Raw genomic sequence first — 17,704 nt, 5'->3', positions numbered from 1 at the left:
TCTATTTTTAGTTTTTTAAGGAACCTCCACACTGTTCTCCATAGTGGCTATATCAATTTACACTCCCACCCACAGTGCAAGAGGGTTCCCTTTTCTCCACACCGTCTCCAGCATTTATTGTTTGTAGATTTTTTGATGATGGCCATTCTGACTGGTGTGAGATAATATCTCATTGTAGTTTTGATTTGCATTTCTCTAATGATTACTGATGTTGAGCATTCTTTCATGTGTTTGTTGGCAATCTGTATATCTTCTTTGGAGAAATGTCTATTTAGGTCTTCTGCCCATTTTTGGATTGGGTTGTTTGTTTTTTTGATATTGAGCTGCATGAGTTGCTTGTATGTTTTGGAGATGAATCCTTTGTCAGTTGCTTCATTTGCAAATATTTTCTCCCATTCTGAGGCCACTGTATAATTTTCTCAAGCGTGACACCGATACACCCTTTTCAGGTGGCACCTGTTGCTCCACGTCCTCACCAACAGAATTGGCATTAGCTATTGTGATGTCTGATTGTGGTTTTAATTTGCATTTCCTTGATGACTAATGAGGTTTAGCACCTTTTCGTATGTTGATTGGCCATTTGGATAATCTCTTTGTGAAGTGCCTGTTCAAGTCTTTTCTCCAGTTTTCTATTGGATAGTCTCTTTCTTATTGATTTGAGGGAGCTTAAAAAATATTCTGGATATGTGTTCATTGTTGGATGTGCACATCGCAAATATCTCCTCCCACTCAGTGGCTTGCCTTTTCACTCTTTTCTGAAGAATAGAAGTTCTTCATTTTAACGCAGGCCAACTTGTCATTCTTTGTCTCTGTGGAGAATGCTAATTGAATCCTGTTTCTTTGCCTATTACAAGGTTGTAGATATTCTGTTGTGTTGTCTTCTGGACGTTTTATTGTTTTATGTTTCATATTTAGCTCTGAAATCCACCTGAAATAGATTCTCACATAGGATGGAGGTAGAGGTCAAGACTCATTTCCTCTGGGTGGATATCCAATTTATTCAAAAGATCATCCTTTCTCACTGTCGGTCCCTATCACCTTTGTCAGAAATCAAGGGGCAATAGGGTGAGCTGAGTTTTGAAGGATGTGTAGGAGTTCACCAGGTGGACAGAGGAGGGGAGAGGGTTCTGGGAGGAAGCACAGTGAGCACAGATTTAGAGGTGCCTGAGAGGAGAGTGTGCTTGGGGAACTCCCATCAGTTCAGCCTGGCTGGAGGGAAGAGGGGAGAAGTGGTGTGGTGGACAGGACACACAGGGGAAGGAGCTGGGACACCAGAGGGTTGCAGTGGATTTAAGCAGGAGGGGAGTATAGTCAGGTTCGTATAAGAGAGATGAGAGACGCTCCCATGACAGGAGGATGAGTTTGGAGCCTGCTGTCAACCCAGACAAACCCAGCCTTGACATCCCCCTCAGCAGAGACAGAGCATGTCTTCTTCAGGGAGGCGGTGGCGGAGGTAGCAGTGTGCCTGGGGCCTTGGAGGGTGGCCTTTGGCTGCAGGTTTGCGGCTGAGTCCAGTGGCCAGATATACATTCCAGTGTCCTTGAGTGGAAAAGCTTCCCGCCACTCCCACCCCAGCGGCCACCCAGTGCCGCCAGCACTGCAGGCCCTGAAGGAGGAATAGTTTAGGAACTGGAGCAGACAGACAAGGTTGGGGGGTGGGGCATGGATCTCTGGAAAGGGGGTGCTTTCTGCTTCTCCCGCCCTTGATGCACCCACAAGTATCCCGGCCTCACCTTGGGCCCTGAGAACAGACCCTTCCAGGCTGGCTGAGATGCAGAGCTGGACAGACCTCCTCCAGGAGAGGGCGGCCTAGAGAGGGGAGTCGCTTGGCCGGGGGCCACGCAGTGAGCTATACTTACGCAGCTTGGCTACCCCCCAGCCTCCAGGGCCTTTGGGATGGGCCTCAGTTTTCTCCCCTGAAATGTACAGATAATAATAGTGCCCCCACCCTAGGGCTGTGGTCTGCATATGTCAAGTGCCTTCTCCTGGAGTGGATGCAAGGGAAGGGACTGGTGATGATGATGATGATTACAGGGATTGCACATGTGTATTGAGCACCCACTACGTGCCAGGCCCCTCTATCTGGATGGTCTCCCAACAGTATCATGGTCTGGGTACTTGCTACTTCTGTCGCCATTTCACAGATAAGAAAATTGAGCCTTGAAGAGGTTAAGCAGCTTGCTCAAGGGCACCGAGCTAGGCGGTGGCAGGGCCAGGATTTGAACCTGGATTTGTATGTCTCCAGACCCCTGTTCTTCACCAGCAATAGGCTTCCCTCCTCCACCCCTGGCTCTGAAAGTGCTCCCCGTTATCCGAGCTGTTGCTTGCAATTAAGCCTGAGATTTTGGGGTTGGTCTCCGGTGCCTGACATGACGGAGAGTCAAGCAGTCGAGAGGAAGGTCACGGCCATGGGCTGAACACTGCTGTGCCCCAGGTCCTGCCTCCTGCCCCCTGTCATAGCATCCCTGCGAGGGAGGCATCGCTGACTCAGCCGCACGGTTAGGAAGTGGGATTCAACCCAGGCCTTCCTGATTCCAAGCCCCAGTCTCCTGATCACAGTGCTACTTGTCCCCTTCCCTGAGGTCCTCCTAGCTTGGCAGAGCTTTTTTGTTTGATCAGCCTAGTGTAGAACATCATAGAGAAACCACACGCTTCTGACTCTCCCGCCCATGAAGGGGTCCCCGGGTGGGAGGTGGTTTGGGAGGGTCACCAGGTGTATGTAATTCTGTAGCAGCCCTGCCCTCACCGGGCGAGTCAGACACCTGCCCCTCAATCGCCACTAATTTGGGGTAAGAGCAGGGACCCTGCATCTGCTATTGCTCACCACTGCCTAGCACAGTGCCTGGGCCCGGGTGGGAGCTTGGTAAGGTCTTGTGAAGACAGAGAGGGAGAGAGAGAGGAAGGGCAGTGAAGGGGGCAGGCAAGGAGATCATGGGGCAGGAGAAGGAGCAGGGCTTCAGGGCCAGCAGACCATGTTTACAGTCTGAGTCCTCTCCTGACTCAGCTTTTGACGGTGTGTAAGTTACTTAACTTTTCTGAGTCCCAGATTCTTTATTTGTAAACTGGGGCCAATTTTGCTAGACATGAGAAAGCGTAGGTAAAGCAACTGTTAACAGTGCCTACTGTCTAGTAGATGCTCAATTACTGCTTTCTCTCTTCCCCTCTCCACCCTTCTTTTTCACTGTTTTCTGTTTCCGCCATCTCTAGCTCCACCTTCCTTATCTTTACAGCACTAAGTAAACGTGGCTCTCAGGGTAAAGTTCGAGTTCCTTAACATAGCCATGCTTCTGCTCCATGGAACCACCTGCGCTTCCTCGAATGTTCCATGCTGTCTCTGGCTTTGGCCTGGATACCCTCTCCCATCCCTTTCCCAACCTCCTCCAAGAGCCATCCCAGTCTTTCCTGCTGTCTCTGGGCTCCCACAGCCCCTTGGGGTGGTGGTGGGGTGGTGGGAGATTGACATAGACCCCTTACCTGGTTCTCTCACCCAGAGACCCAGTGCCTTCGGGGAAAGACATGTGTCTTGCCACCGTTTGGCTTTGGTGCCCCACACAGGCCCTGGCACAGGACTGGGGCTCTGTAGGTATTTGCTGAGTATCTCTGGGGGTTGGGGTGGGGGTGAGTAAGCCAGGGACCCAATCCTAATGAGCCAAAGCAGGACCTGCCCGGGGCCATGACAGCAGTGCAGGACAGGCGTTGGCAGGAGAGCAGAGAGCCCCCTAGCCAGGGTATCGCAGGGAGCATTTAACTGGGCTCCAAGAGATGGGCAGGAAGTGGACTTCAGAAGGTTGAGATAATAAGGAAATGAGACAGTGCACGTGCACACATCTGGATCAGGGAGAGAAGGAGGGTGTCAGGTGGGAAGGGAGTGGTGGTGGAACTGACAGGAGAACTGGATCTTGAGCAGAGAGCCCCGGGGTGGGGTAGGAGAGGCCCATGGGACCGCGCTCGCTTTCTGACGGAGGCCTCAGTCACCACAGGGACAGGAAGAGACTGGGGAAACTTCTGTTCTCCACTCGCACGGCTTTCAGATGAGAATAAGGCTGGAGGTGTAGAAGGGGTCTTTGGGGCGGTGGGGTTGGGGGCAGAGACTGCGAGTCCAGGCCCCCCATGCACACGGAAGACCCGAGAGGAGAAGGGGCTTGGCGAGGTGGTGACGGGGGGCACAGTACTGGAAACCCAGACCTTGGGAGCTGCTTCCCCTGCCTGGTGAGAAGCTGGTCATCCAGGAGGGTGGTGAGCATCTCAGCAGGCTCCAAAGGCCAGGCCTGAGGGCATGTTCTTCTGACTTAGCCAGGTGACATTGCCAAGAGTAGGGAAGGTTTCTAAGAGGGGTCCCCTCTCTTCTCACTCCTTGGGGTTTCCTCTTCCCTGCGTGTTGGTGAGCTGCTTCTCTGTGCCTCAGTACTGCTTTCAGTACAATGGGTATGCTCCCTGCTCTGGTGTGTTGCCTGCCTTCCTGAGCCCCTGACAGATCAGTGAGTTGTTGTGTGATTCTTTAGGGACAGAGAATTTTCAGTCTGCAGTCAAATTCCTCCTCCTTCCTCTCTCTCCTCCTGCAGTTGGGCCTCTCTTCATAGGGAGCGTGAACGGGTAGCTGACTCTAGCAGGCTTGTCAGCTGCCCAGCCTGGACCAGGGGCTGCCCAGGTCCTGCCTCTTCTGCATGGGCTCCATTACAGAGGGAGCGCCGTGTATTGGAACTGGTACCAAACTAGGTTCTGGTCTGGATTCTAGTCCTGATTCTGTTGTGTGACCTTGGGCATATTGCCTCCCTTCCCTGGGCTTTAGTCACCTTGTCTGTTAATGGAGGCAGCTCCCAGAATTTTCTGGGGAGTCAAAAAAAGTCAAGATGCCTGGGCCCTACTTTTGGGGACTCTTATCCAGTAGGTCTGGCACTGGGCCCAGATATAGATATTTTTTAAATGTTCCACAGGTGATTCTAAAGTATATCTCTCTGTTGAGAACCGATAGTCTGGATCAGTACTTTGCAAACTTTAATATGCAAATGAATCACCTGGGATCCTGGTTAAATGTGGGCTCTGATCCAGTAAGTGTGGACTGAGGCCTGAGATTCTGTATTTCATAGGACTGCTGCTGCTGCTTCACACGTCCCACTCTGAGTGATAAGAATCTAGATGGTCTGTGAAGTTTATTGGATTGCCCATTCACTTGTCCATCCATTGATTCATTCATGCATCATCAACACGTAAAATGGGGAGTGGGGAGAGGTGAGGCTAGAGGGAGAGACAAAGCCCAGCGTCTTCCAGGGCTACAGAATTTGGGCTTTATCTGGAGGGCACTGGGGAGCCACGTCAAGGTTTTAAGCCGAGGAGTGACAGGGTCAGATTTGCATTTAGAAGCCTCCTCTGACAGGGCACAGAGAAGGAGCAGTGGGGCGTGGACCACGGCTGGGAGGTCAGCATCAATCCCAGTGCTAGATGTCGTGGTCTTGAGGCAGGTGGTGGTAAGTGGAGACGGTGAGAGTGGATTCTTTTCTTTCTTTTTAATCAACTTTATTGTTCAGAGTAGTTTTAGGAATTAAGAGGAAAGTACAGAGAGTTCCCAATACTTCCTGTCCCTGTGCACACATAACCTCCCCCAGTGGAAAGATTCTTTAGATTTTACGGGAGACCATCAAGGGGGATTTGGTGATTGGCCGTGGGGTGGCAGTGAAGAGAGAATGACACCCAGGTCTCTGGTTCGGGCAGGCGGTGGCATCATTGATACAGAGACTCCGAGAGGAGGAATGGACTTGGGGGAAGGTCAGGAGCTCAGTTTGGGCTCCATTGACTTGGGAGCACTGGTGGGATATCTGGAAGGAGGTATCCATGTCCGTGCCTGGGCTCCAGCCACACGGGTGTCCTCTCTGTCCCCCAGGGTGCTCACCTTCCTGGCTCGGGACCTTTGCCTGTGCCGTTTGCTCCCTCCTGAGCTCGCCCCTGCCCACTGAGCAGATTTTAGCCTCAGTGTCCTTCCACAGGGTGGCCCTTCCCACACGCCCCTTTATTCCCTCACGTGACCTTACAGTTTTCCTTCACTATGGATCAGTGTTTTTCAAACTGTTTCTGTGGGTGATGACTTGGTTCTTGCCAGGCCTTCCTCTCCAGCCCGTAAGCTCCATCAGGACAGGGATCATGTCTTTCTTATTCTTGTATCCACAGAGCCTAGAACATTCTGAGAAAGGACAGGTCTGGGCTGGCAGCGGGGAATGGGTGTTGTCCATGACCAGATGGTACAGATGGTCCTTGTTGCCTGGGGAGTGGATGAGTGCTCGAGGGAGCGTGCGGGCCTGAGGTGAGAGAGGGGGGGCTGGAGCAGGTTCCAGTGAACAGGACACAGGCCGAGAGGCCCGCGATGCAGCGGAGAAGGGGGGTCATCGGCTAGGCGGAGGAAACCCAGGGGAGGAAATGTCAAAGCGGGCCGTGCTGCGGTGGTTGCGGCTGCCGCCTGTGGAGTGCTTGTGTACCAGCACGGTGCCGAGCTCTGGGTGTACGTCACTCCTCGCACAGCATCCTGTGTTATGGCTAAGGAAACTGGGGCCCAGAGAGGTTACCCCCGAGGTCACCTAGCCAGTAAGTGTGACGTGGGGGTCAGTATCCAGAGCTCTCCCCACTGTCAGGTGATGCCTCCTTTCTCCTGGACTTTGCCAAACTTGCTGCAGTGGGGGCAGGGAAGGAGGACAGCCTGGAGGCCCCTGTGGCAGGGCGGTGGCTTCAGCTTCTGGGTGTCAAGAAGCCAGGCCTGAGGAGTTGGACTGGGGTCCCTGGAAGCCGGCATCGAGCCAGAGACCCAGAGGTATGCCAAACTTGAAGGAGCAACCCCGTCTCAAAAGGCAAGCCTGGAGGTCAAATGGCCATGTGGGAATTCTAGTAGCCTCTCCCTTTCTCCAACGACTTTCCATTTCACAGAGCACTTTCCTGTCCTTTCTCAGGCTTGGTCCCCAGAAGTGATAGTCTGGGATCACATAGCTAGCAAATGACGGGGTCAGGATTCCAGCCCAGATCTTCCGGCATTATGTCCAGGTCTCTTTCCAAAAATCCTTTGTAAGGGCCACCCTGAGATGGAGGGAAACCCCAGTTCACCCCCCACCCCCTGACCTCCACCAGCCCAGCCCAGCCCAGCCCAGCCCCGTGCAGGAAGTGGTTTCTGAGGGCAGATGAGGAACGCAGCATCTGTGGTAGATGTGATGAGTCATCTCAGAGTGCGAGCTGCAGGTTGACTCTGGGGTCAGCCGACCCGGCTCCATGCTTAGTAGTTGTGTGACACTGGGCAAGTTATTTCCAGCAGTCCGCCACCACCCTCAACCCCAATAGCAGGTGGGGGTCTAGGGCCCAGGGGACGTAGCTGGTGTGAGCAGGCCTCTGGATGTCACACCTGTCACCCTTCCCCAGCTCGTTCTGAGCCCTGGATTGGGCTGGGGAGAGGATTCGATTAAGTCATAAACAGAGGCTCCACTTAGAGGGCCTGGTTCATTTCCTGAGTGCTTCTAGCAGGCGAGACATGCACAGAATTAGCCCTGGTCCAGCTAAGCCAAAGAAGTGATGGATGGAAGAGACACACACTCCCCGCAGAAGAGGGGCAGCTGCATGGAGCGCTCGGACCCAGGGCCCTGGGCCAGCAGGCTGGTCTCTGGGGCGCCTTGGCTGGATTCTTGTCACTCCAAGCTGCTGTAACAGCTGCCTAACTGGGTGTCCCCAGCTGCCTGCACTTTCTCCATGAGAGCACTCACCACACTCATTAAGACTAATTGTCTAACCTCTGTTTTTCTGCTCAGCTGAGGGCAGGGACTGTGTCTGACGTCCTCTGCTGTCCCCATCCCCACCCCAGGGCCTAACTCAGTACTTGGAGAATGAATGACTGCGTGTATGCATGCCATGTCCCAGTCCTCGCGCCACACCTGCTCACACCACCCAGGTGGTCCTGCTCACACCACCCAGGGCAGTTTCGCGTAGTGCGGCTCTGCCTGTGCCATTCCCTTGCTCACAGGACGATCCCACGTCCAGCATCCATTCTGTACTATGGCTCTCATCTTTATTTCTTTTCCTTTCCTAATTCTCCCACTTGCCACCCTCTCCCCCAAGGTTTCAGAGGCCCCTTCCCCCCCAGGTACCCGATGCCGCCCTAGCTTTCCCAGGAACACAGGCCTGACCACACCGGCTCAGGTGCTCACACAAGCCCTGTCCAGGAGCACAGGATGGAACCGATGAGCTCTGGTCCTTGTTTGCCAGTGTCTGCCCTGTGGCACATGGGCCTGGGGGAGGGGCCTCCAGCAGTGCTCACAGCCTGCTCCCCTCCCTCTAGACCCCTGTGGCCCCAAACCGTTGTGTGTAAGGGTCCAAGGAAGTGGGGAGAGACCGTTGGCCGGGAGGCAGGAGTTCTAATACTGAACCAGCCTCAGATTTCTTAGGTAATTTCCTTAGCCCCTGGGACCTCAGTTTCCCTATCTCTAAGATAAGCCTAGACTAATAATAGCTCCTACTTTATCAGATGCTTCTCTGGGGCTGGGCCCTGTGAAGAACACTAACTTAGTCCTGTGAGTCTGGTGTGATATCATGGCTCTGTTCCAGGTAAGGAAACAGGGCTGGGCTCGGAGAAGTCGGGAGGCTTGGCCATTTTCTTGCATGGCTGGGAAATGACACCGCTGGAATCAAAACCAAAGTCCACCTCGGGCAGTCTGAGCCGGAACGGCCAGGCGCTCTGAGAGCCCTTGGTCCTGGGTGGTTTCTCGGAGTCCCTGGGGCGGGGGCCCTCTGGGGACAGAGGCACTTACCCTCCTGGCTTTGTTTGGCTTGGCCTCGGTTTAGGGCAGGATTGGCAGAGGCAGGCTGACTTGCATTTCTGGTTTTGGGTCTGTTGCTGCACTTTCCCTAGGGGCGGGGAGGCAGGCTCAGCGCAGTCACTGCTGGTACAGGCCTGAGCCCCCCCCACCGCCCCCCAGGAAAGGGGAAGTGCAGCCTGCTCCCCTCTCAGGGCCCAGTGCTAAGCCCCGAGGGCACCGATTGCTGCTTCCTTAGTCCATCCTTCCAGAGGGAGGGGTCTGGCGGGGGTGGGGGAGGTGAGAGAATGTAGGGCACCAGGGAGCTGGCTGCAGAAGTTTGTTTTTCTTGAGGGAGAAGGCTCCCTGGTGGGTGGGAGACGGCCGGGGTTGGGGGGGACTGGGCTGCTCTGGGGACTGAGATCCAAAGTGGGCTTGGGAAGAAGGAGCCAGAGGCCAGGCTTTAACCCCAGCTTAGCCCTGGGTTTTTTGTTTGTTTGTTTGTTTTTAGCCTTGGCTTTATGGGCGCCTTGGGGAAAGTCCCTAGGTCACTGTCCAGGCTGGGCCCTCTGTCTTCCTGTCAGTGCAGTGGAGGGTCTCTCTGACCCCCTGAGAACAAACTAAGGCTCCCAGATGAGATTCCTGGAGTTTGACAGTTTGCTTCCAGGGGTCCATGGGAAAGCTGTGTCACTGTTTGAGGTTTGTGACCATTGTTTTAATCACCATGACTGCCACCACCATCATCCCATTTCAGAGCTTTGGACTTTTTATAGTCTCCTCTCCTGGTGTGTCACTTGGGTACATTGGTTATCCCATTTCATAGGTGGAGAGCCTGAGGCCCAGAGGGTTTAGGGACTGGCTTATCCTGACCCCGTTGTGTGGTTCTAGATTGGCCCCTGCTCCTTTCTGGGCCTCAGCCTCCCCATCTGTGCTGTGGAGATTTGGGCTCGCTGAAGTTCCAGGGTCTGAGGCAATGAGATCTAAGGGATTCCCGGGTGGAGCTGTCTTCATCCTGGAGCTGCAGGCAGGATTTCCAGGGCAGGAATCCTCCTGGTGAGTGGGCACCTGTCTTTGGCTGTGCCTGGGAACCAGACCCTGGCCAGATGGTCCTAGAGTCCTCTGAGGCTTCCGCTCCTGGCTCAGCAACTCTCTCTGCACCCCACTGCCCAGGGTGGTGGATGGGCAGAACCTTTCACTGTCATCCTCCCAGGCGGTGCTCTTACCTGCACCAGGCTTTCACATCTGCTCTGGTGCTTCCAGACGCCACTGTGACCTCTGACACGTGTGTGCAGCACCCTGCAGCTGCCCCGACCTGTGGCTGGGCCACTTATTCCCAGATGTGAGGCCTGGCTGGTCCAGGGCTTAAAAGAATTCCCAGCTGCAGGCATAGCCTTTCAGTCTCTGGCAGCTGTGCAGTGGTGCATAAGTCGCTGCTCTCTGGGCTCATCTTCCTCATCCATCAAATGGACATTTGTGGTCATAGTAAGACCTCTTAACCTATGTGCTGAGGTATTTAGCCCTGAAATTTTCCACCTCTACGTGTGTGTGCATGCGCACGCGTGAGTGCGTAACTGTATAGTTCCCAGGGATGTGTGGCATCTTTCTCTTTCGTTAGCTCTAGGTGCTGTGGGCTCTTCATAGACGAAACCCGGGCTCTGAGTAGTTCTAGGTCCAGCATTCCAAGTCCTCAACTGTGATGAGGGACCCAACCTAGCCCAGGCCTGACCGACTTTCCCGTGTGGCTGTGACACTGAGACACCCCTGACTTTCTCTGAGCCCCAGTCTTCCTGTGAGATAGCTGCTTTTCACACTCCATCAAGGGCGCCATTTTTCCCTTTGCAAATGAAATCTGCAGGAACCCAGCAAAACCTCCAAGGGTTCTGAGGGTTGTGTGTGAGGTTGTGTGTGAGGCAGGAAATGCTTCCTTTTTTTGTATGTGGAACTTCTGAGGTTCCTCCAGACACCGTTTCAAAAGCGCTGGGCGAATGATCCCTCAGTGAGGTTCCATGCGTCGGTGACATCTGTCTAGTCCAGGTGTGAGCAAATATTTTGAAGTTCTGGTTTTATTCCAGTTTATTAGTTTCAGAAAGATCTAAACATTCAGAGCAAGTTCTAATTTGAATGACTCACTAAGGTTTTTTAAAACCTTTGGTTCAGGTGGAAGATATCCTTTGTCTGGGTCCAGGATTCTCCCACTTGGTGATTGTTCTGGCTTGGGGCTTGGTTTGATTCTGGCCCATGAAGGCAAAGGCTGTCTGGCTCCTCATTTATTCACAGAGTGACTTACTCACAGAGGGACCATGACATTTCCCTTAAGAGGGGTTTAATCTGCCATGGCCCCTGGCATATGGTAGGAGCCAGATAATGGTAGCTAACCTCTCCCTCTTCTCCCGTAAATGACCAACCATGTTTTGATGGAGCAGAAGTTTCCAGCAAGGAAATAAGGGTGGGAGCCCATATTCAGTTACGCCAAAGGGACTGTCAGGTTTCCATGTGGCACTTCGGCTTTCACAGTGTAGAGTGTGGGGTTTGGGTCACTGCTTGATTTTGTTTCAATCTCTGTGACATTGGCTTGTGCACAGTAGCCTCCACTTGTGAGCCTTCCTCATTTTCTCTTTATTTCACAGATGTTTAAGACAGAGGCAGATGAGAAGAAGGAGATGCCCTTGGAGGAAAGGAAGGGGCCGGGTGCCGAGGACCCCTCACCCAGCAAGGACCCCTCTCGTGGCCAGGATCCTCCTCCAGGACAAGACCTTCCACCCAAAGAGGACTCCTCTTCCAGCCAGGAACCTTCTGCTGGCCCAGAATCACCATCCAGCAAAGACTCACCTTCCTGCAAAGAGTCCCCTCCGGGCCAGGAACCCTTGCCAAGCCAGGACTCTTCACCATGCCAGGAACACCCTACAGCCCCAGCCTTCTCTCCATGCCAGGACCTCCCTGCTGGGCAAGAACCCTCTCCCAGCCAAGACCCTCTAATCAGCAAAGACCTCCCTGACATCCAGGAGCCCCCTGCCCAGGACCTTCTGCCCCGTCAAGACCTGCCCCCGAGCCAGGACCCCCTGGCAGCTGAGCCCCTTGCTAAGGAGACCACGAGCTCTGGGGACCCACCAGCAGCCACAGGAGACTTGCCGGTGGCCTCCAGGCCGAACTTTGTGATCCCCGAGGTCCGGCTGGATAGCACCTACAGTCAGAAGGCAGGGGCGGAAGGGGCCAGCTCGGGCGATGAGGAGGATGCAGAAGAGGCTGAGGAGGGCGAGGAGGGAGAGGAGGACGAGGACGAGGACGCGGACACGAGTGATGACAACTATGGAGAGCGTGGTGAGGCCAAGCGCAGCAGCATGATCGAGACGGGCCAGGGTGCGGAGGGAGGCCTCTCGCTCCGCGTGCAGAACTCGCTGCGGCGCCGGACGCACAGCGAGGGCAGCCTGCTGCAGGAGGCCCGCGGGCCCTGCTTCGCCTCCGACACTACCTTGCACTGCTCAGATGGAGAGGGCACTGCGTCCACCTGGGCCATGCCTTCGCCCCGCACCCTCAAGAAGGAACTGGGCCGCAATGGTGGCTCAATGCACCACCTTTCCGTCTTCTTCACAGGACACAGGAAGGTAAGGGGGCCAAGGGTGGAGGGGGAGTGGGTCCATGACAGGGTGGGATGGAGGGACCGTGCGTCTGGGAGCTGCAGGGAATGAGCCTTTGCTTTGTCCCACCTCTGTTCTTCTCTGAGCCTTCCACCCATTTGACAGAGGATAAAACTGAGGGCCAGAGGGACCAAGAAGGCAGAACCTGGACTTAAACCCAAGACTTTATGACTCCAGATATTCATACAGCTCCGTTGTACTGGAGGAACCCACAGAAAGTAAAGCAGGTGTATTTGGATCTAAAAGATCCAACATCATAACTGGAGAAATAGTTATAATTTACACTTGGTCCAGGCCTAGCCAGACTAGAAATCTATCAGCCAACAAGCATGACAACACATATTTCCTCTGTGCTGGCATTATTCTAAGCGATTTACAGGAACTCATTAATTCTCACAACAGCCCTGTGAGGTAGATACTGTTGTGAGGAAACTGAGGCACTGACAGGTTATCTGATTTGCACCAGGTCGCACAATTTATAAAAGTCTGAATCAGAATTAGAATGTGGCTCCAGGGCTGGAGCTCTTAACCACTGTGCTCTTTGCCTCTTGCAAATATTTATAAATAGATGAACAAGTGTTTATTGATTTCCTGCTGTGTGCCAGGCCCTGTACTCTGTGCCACAGCAGGGTCCACAGAAATGTGTGAGGCTGATCTCAGCCTGTGAGGAATGCTTTTTCTGTGTGGGCCTGGAAGGTGGCCTAACAGTGAAAAGATTGCATCATGGCCTTGAAGCCCATTAGCTAACTTGAGCCTGGGCTCTGTCCCTTACTGACTGTGTGGCCTTGGGTGAGTCACTCAGCTCTTCTGAGCCTTAGTGTCTTCTCTGAAAAGCAGAGATTAATAGCACTCACGTCCCATGGTGGTTGAGGGTGAACCCAAAGACCCCAGTGCCTGATGACATTCGTGCAGGTGCCAGGCGAATGCGGTGGAGGTGCTCACAGCCAGTGTGGTGCAAGGTGTTGTTATGACAACTGTTGTGAGGCCAGGCAGGTGCAGATTCAGGGAGGAGAGACCCCAGGGCCTAGGGGCACGAGGGAAGGCTTCTGGCAAAAGATGCTCTTCAGTCTGGCCTTGAAGTTTGGGCAGGTTTAGAATAAACAAAGAGGATGAGGTAGGCATTCTGTGAAAGACCATGACCTGGACAAAACTGTCTGTAGAAGTCAGTTTAGCTAGAACAAGGGATTTCTACAGTGCAGGGATGGTAGATGGGTGGCACTCATTCTGCCATTTCTGACTCCAGACCCATGGCAGACATGACTAATGGATTCCAGCACATTTCCCCACCAAGTTGGGACATGGCCTCAGAAACCTTCTTAGCTTCTCAGCCACAAGCAATAAGGCCTCTGGGCATGTGGGAGGACACCTTCTGCTGAAAGGTGGCTGGGCTGGAAGGGCCGGTTGGGGCCCTCCAGAAAAGGGCCTTAAACTTTGTGTCCAGGAATTGGAACTAAATCCCAAAGGAATGGGGACTGGATCTGTTTCCTCATCTGTAAGCACTTTGATGTGCTCCAAAATCACCAGGGGAATAGGTTATTTATTTATTTTTTTTTAACATCTTTATTGCAATATAATTGCTTTACAATGGTGTGTTAGTTTCTGCTTTATAATCAGCTATACATATACATATATCCCCATATCTCCTCCCTCTTACGTCTCCCTCCCACCCTCCCTATCCCACCCCTCTAGGTGGTCACAAAGCACTGAGCTGATCTCCCTGTGCTATGCGGCTGCTTCCCACTAGCTATCTATTTTACGTTTGGTAGTGTATATATGTCCATGCCACTCTCTCACTTCGTCCCAGCCTACCCTTCCCCTTCCCCGTGTCCTCAAGTCCATTCTCTACGTCTGTGTCTTTAATTCCTGTCCTGCCCCTAGGTTCTTCAGGACCTTTTTTTTTTTTTTTTAGATTCCATATATATGTGTTAGCATACAGTATTTGTTTTTCTCTTTCTGACTTACTTCACTCTGTGTGACAGACTCTAGGTCCATCCACCTCACTACAAATAACTCAATTTCGTTTCATTTTATTGCTGAGTAATATTCCATTGTATATACGTGCCACATCTTCTTTATCCATTTATCTGTCGATGGACACTTAGGTTGCTTCCATGTCCTGGCTATTGTAAACAGAGCTGCAGTGAACATTGTGGTACATGACTCTTTCTGAATTATGGTTTTCTCAGGGTATATGCCCAGTAGTGGGATTGCTGGGTCGTATGGTAGTTCTATTTTTAGTTTTTTAAGGAACCTCCATACTGTTCTCCATAGTGGCTGTACCAATTCACATTCCCACCAGCAGTACAAGAGGGTTCCCTTTTCTCCACACCGTCTCCAGCATTTATTGTTTGTAGATTTTTTGATGATGGCCATTCTGACTGGGGTGAGGTGATACCTCATTGTGGTTTTGATTTGCATTTATCTAATGATTAGTGATGTTGAACAGTCTTTCATGTGTTTGTTGGCAATCTGTATATCTTCTTTGGGGGATTGGTTATTAACATATAGATTTCTAAGTCCCCCTATCTGGAATCAGATTTTCTGGAATCAGAATTTCCAGGGGGCGGTGCCCAGACCTTGCATTTTATTTTTTTTTTCTTTTTCTTTTTTTTTTTTTTTTGGCCACACTGCGAGGCTTGAAGGATTTTTTTTTTAAAATATATTTGTTTATTCATTTATTTTGGTTGTGTTGGGTCTTTGTTGCTGCGCGCAGGCTTTCTCTAGTTGCAGCAAGCGGGGGCTACTCTTTGTTGCGGTGCACAGGCTTCTCACTGTGGTGGCTTCTCTTGTTGCGGAGCACAGGCTCTAGGCTCCTGGGCTTCAGTAGTTGCAGCACACAGGCTCAGTAGTTGCGGCTCGCAGGCTCTAGAGCGCAGGCTCAGTCGTCATGGCGCACGGGCTTAGTTGCTCCACGGCATGTGGGATCTTCCCGGACCAGGGCTCGAACCCGTGTCCCCTGCATTGGCAGGCAGATTCTTAACCACTGCACCACCAGGGAAGTCCCAGACCTTGCATTTTAAACACGCCACTCAGGGATTGGAACGTTCCCCATAGTTTGAGTTTCACCATCTTAGGCCGTTTCTTGAGGCAGCTTCTATAGGAAAGAGTCCAGAACTCTGTCCTACTAAGGTGAGGCTTCAGGCTGACTCAGACCAGGCCTGGACACTCTCCTCTGGAGGACGGCTGAAGTCTAAGGGCTTGCCACCTACCGTGGGCCTCCCAATTTCAGTGCCCCTACCAGACACTTCCAAGTTATGTCCCCTGCCCCCCTTGCTCCAATACAAATATTTATAGACAGATAAATTCACACACATTCTCATGTACATTTCTAGTTCCCTATATCCGTTGATCTCAGCTCCTATTTTGGGGCAGATACTTCCACCTGGTAGTCCAGCAGGCCTGGGCCAGCTCTCTCCTGTCTCAGCTTCCTCCTTTGGGTGCTGAAGGTTCCCACTGGCATCCTCCCCTCCCCCACCCTCTTTTGGCCTGTTGCTTCCTTTCTTGGGCTTGAGTAACTAAGCTGGCAGGGACCTCAGAGGCTGCCACCAGCCCCTTGGTGGCTACCCTTCCACGTGGCTTCTGCTTGCCAGGCCTCAAGTCCCTCATCATCGTTCATATCCTGCTCCCTCCAGACAGCCAACTTCAGTAAGAAGCTAACCCTTGTCAGGGGGAAGTGAAGTCTAGGCTGGACAGGTACCCTGGTCTCCCTCCATCCCTCACTGGCAGTGGGCCTTGGGCAAGTCCCTGCCCTTCTCTGTCCCTCAGTTTCCTCATCAGTAAAATAGGTATTATCAGGAAATAATATTGATACCTCCTTCATAGCATTGCTGGGAAGATTAAAGAGCCTGACTCAGGTAAAGTGTTCAGGGCAGTGCCTGGCACTCAGCACCTGCTAGGTGCTCCATAAATGGGAATCGTGTTGATGATGATGGTGATGATGATGGTGATGAAGAGGAGGAGGGGGAGGAGGATAGCAAGAGTAGTAATGGTTCTCCCAGCGTTCACTAGGTGCCTCGAGCTCCCCGTTCTAGCCTTCACAACACTGCCGCGAGCTGGGACCAGTTGTACTCATCTTACAGCGGGGAGCCTGAGGCCTAGGGAGAAGGGTTTGTCCCAGGCCACATGATGATGGAGCTGGACAGTGGCCTCACCCTGTCCAGTTGTCTCTGGCTCTACCCCAGACTCTGCACACCTCTTGCTGGTGAGGGGCAGGGTGTGGGGGGATGGCAGCTGGGGGAGGCGACGGGTTTTCCTGACTTCCATCTTCCTGGCTTGGGCCTGGCTTTCCATGGGGTGGTCCATGGATGCCAACAGATCACAGTTTCCAGGCAAGAGGTGAAGAGGAGAGGGGTGAGGTCTTCAGGCTGTGGAGTCAGTCGGGCTGCATTCATGTTTCAACTCTGTTTCCACCTCCTGGTCCTGGGACCTAGGCCAAGTTACGTTGTTTTCTCTGAGCTTTAGTTTCTCTTATAAAATGGGAATGCTGAGTCTTCACGGAGTTGTCCCAGGGCTTCAAGAAGATTGCAGCATGTTGACAGCTCTGTGCCCACAGTAGTGATCCTGTGATAGAATGAGACCCAGGAGGGCCAGACAGAGCTGGCGTGGCCTCGGGCCTGTCATTGTGCTGCTGTGTGGCTAAGATAGAGCGCATGCTGTCTATCACAGGGGTGACAGTCCTTGTGTTACTCCTCGCCTCACCTGTCCTTCCTGCCTCTGGTACGCTGAGTGATTTCTGCCGTGTATAGGACTGTCTGAACCAGACAGACCTGAGAGATGGTCCACTCGTCCACGATCATCTTATGGATGGGCTAGAGAGGAAAAGATCCTGAGGTCTAGAGAGGAAAAGATCCCCCAGGCTTATCCCGCGGGTCATCCCCTGAAGCTGGCCCCTTGTGCTGGCTTGAGTTGTCTCACAGTGCCCTCTGCTGCCAGACCCCCGCCTTGCCGGCTGCTCCCTGGAGGTCTGGCAGAGCAGATCCACGGGCCTGTGTCTGTCCTTTGCCTGGGAGCCGGGGGAGCTCCAAGAGTATCTGTGTCTCAGCCCACGACGCTGCCATTGAATTTCACCCCAGCGTGGCCTGGCTTGGCCCAGGATCACGGGTCATGCTTTGACAGTGAGGAGAAGAGGCTGTGGCCCCTCCCTGGCTGTGCTTCATTCTCCCCTCCTGCAGGAAACTGGCTTGGGCAGAGGCTGTCAGCCGAGGGTGCCAGCCCTGCTGCACTAAGCTTACCACCTAGGCTGCAGGTCAGACAAGAGGTGCCTTCCAGCTCCAAGACGTGATAATACCTTCTAGCCTCCTATTTTTAAAAAGC

The 17,704-nt window shown here is 53.0% G+C and overlaps 1 protein-coding gene across 13 annotated transcripts in view; it reads left to right on the top strand.

Annotated features, from left to right (window-relative positions):
• Positions 1-17,704, top strand: part of RGS3 (regulator of G protein signaling 3) — a 160,276-nt gene that overhangs the window by 131,257 nt on the left and 11,315 nt on the right. For all 13 annotated transcript variants that reach the window (XM_082613111.1, XM_082613101.1, XM_082613113.1 and 10 more), the window contains one exon: positions 11,384-12,358. In XM_082613111.1, the coding sequence (XP_082469237.1) occupies positions 11,384-12,358 (975 nt within the window). The remainder of the gene's footprint in view (positions 1-11,383; positions 12,359-17,704) is intronic.

The sequence above is a fragment of the Mesoplodon mirus genome, assembly GCF_964341445.2.
Source record: "Mesoplodon mirus genome assembly, chromosome: 1".
Lineage (NCBI taxonomy): Eukaryota > Metazoa > Chordata > Mammalia > Artiodactyla > Ziphiidae > Mesoplodon > Mesoplodon mirus.
This window is presented reverse-complemented; position numbering and strand designations above follow the sequence as displayed.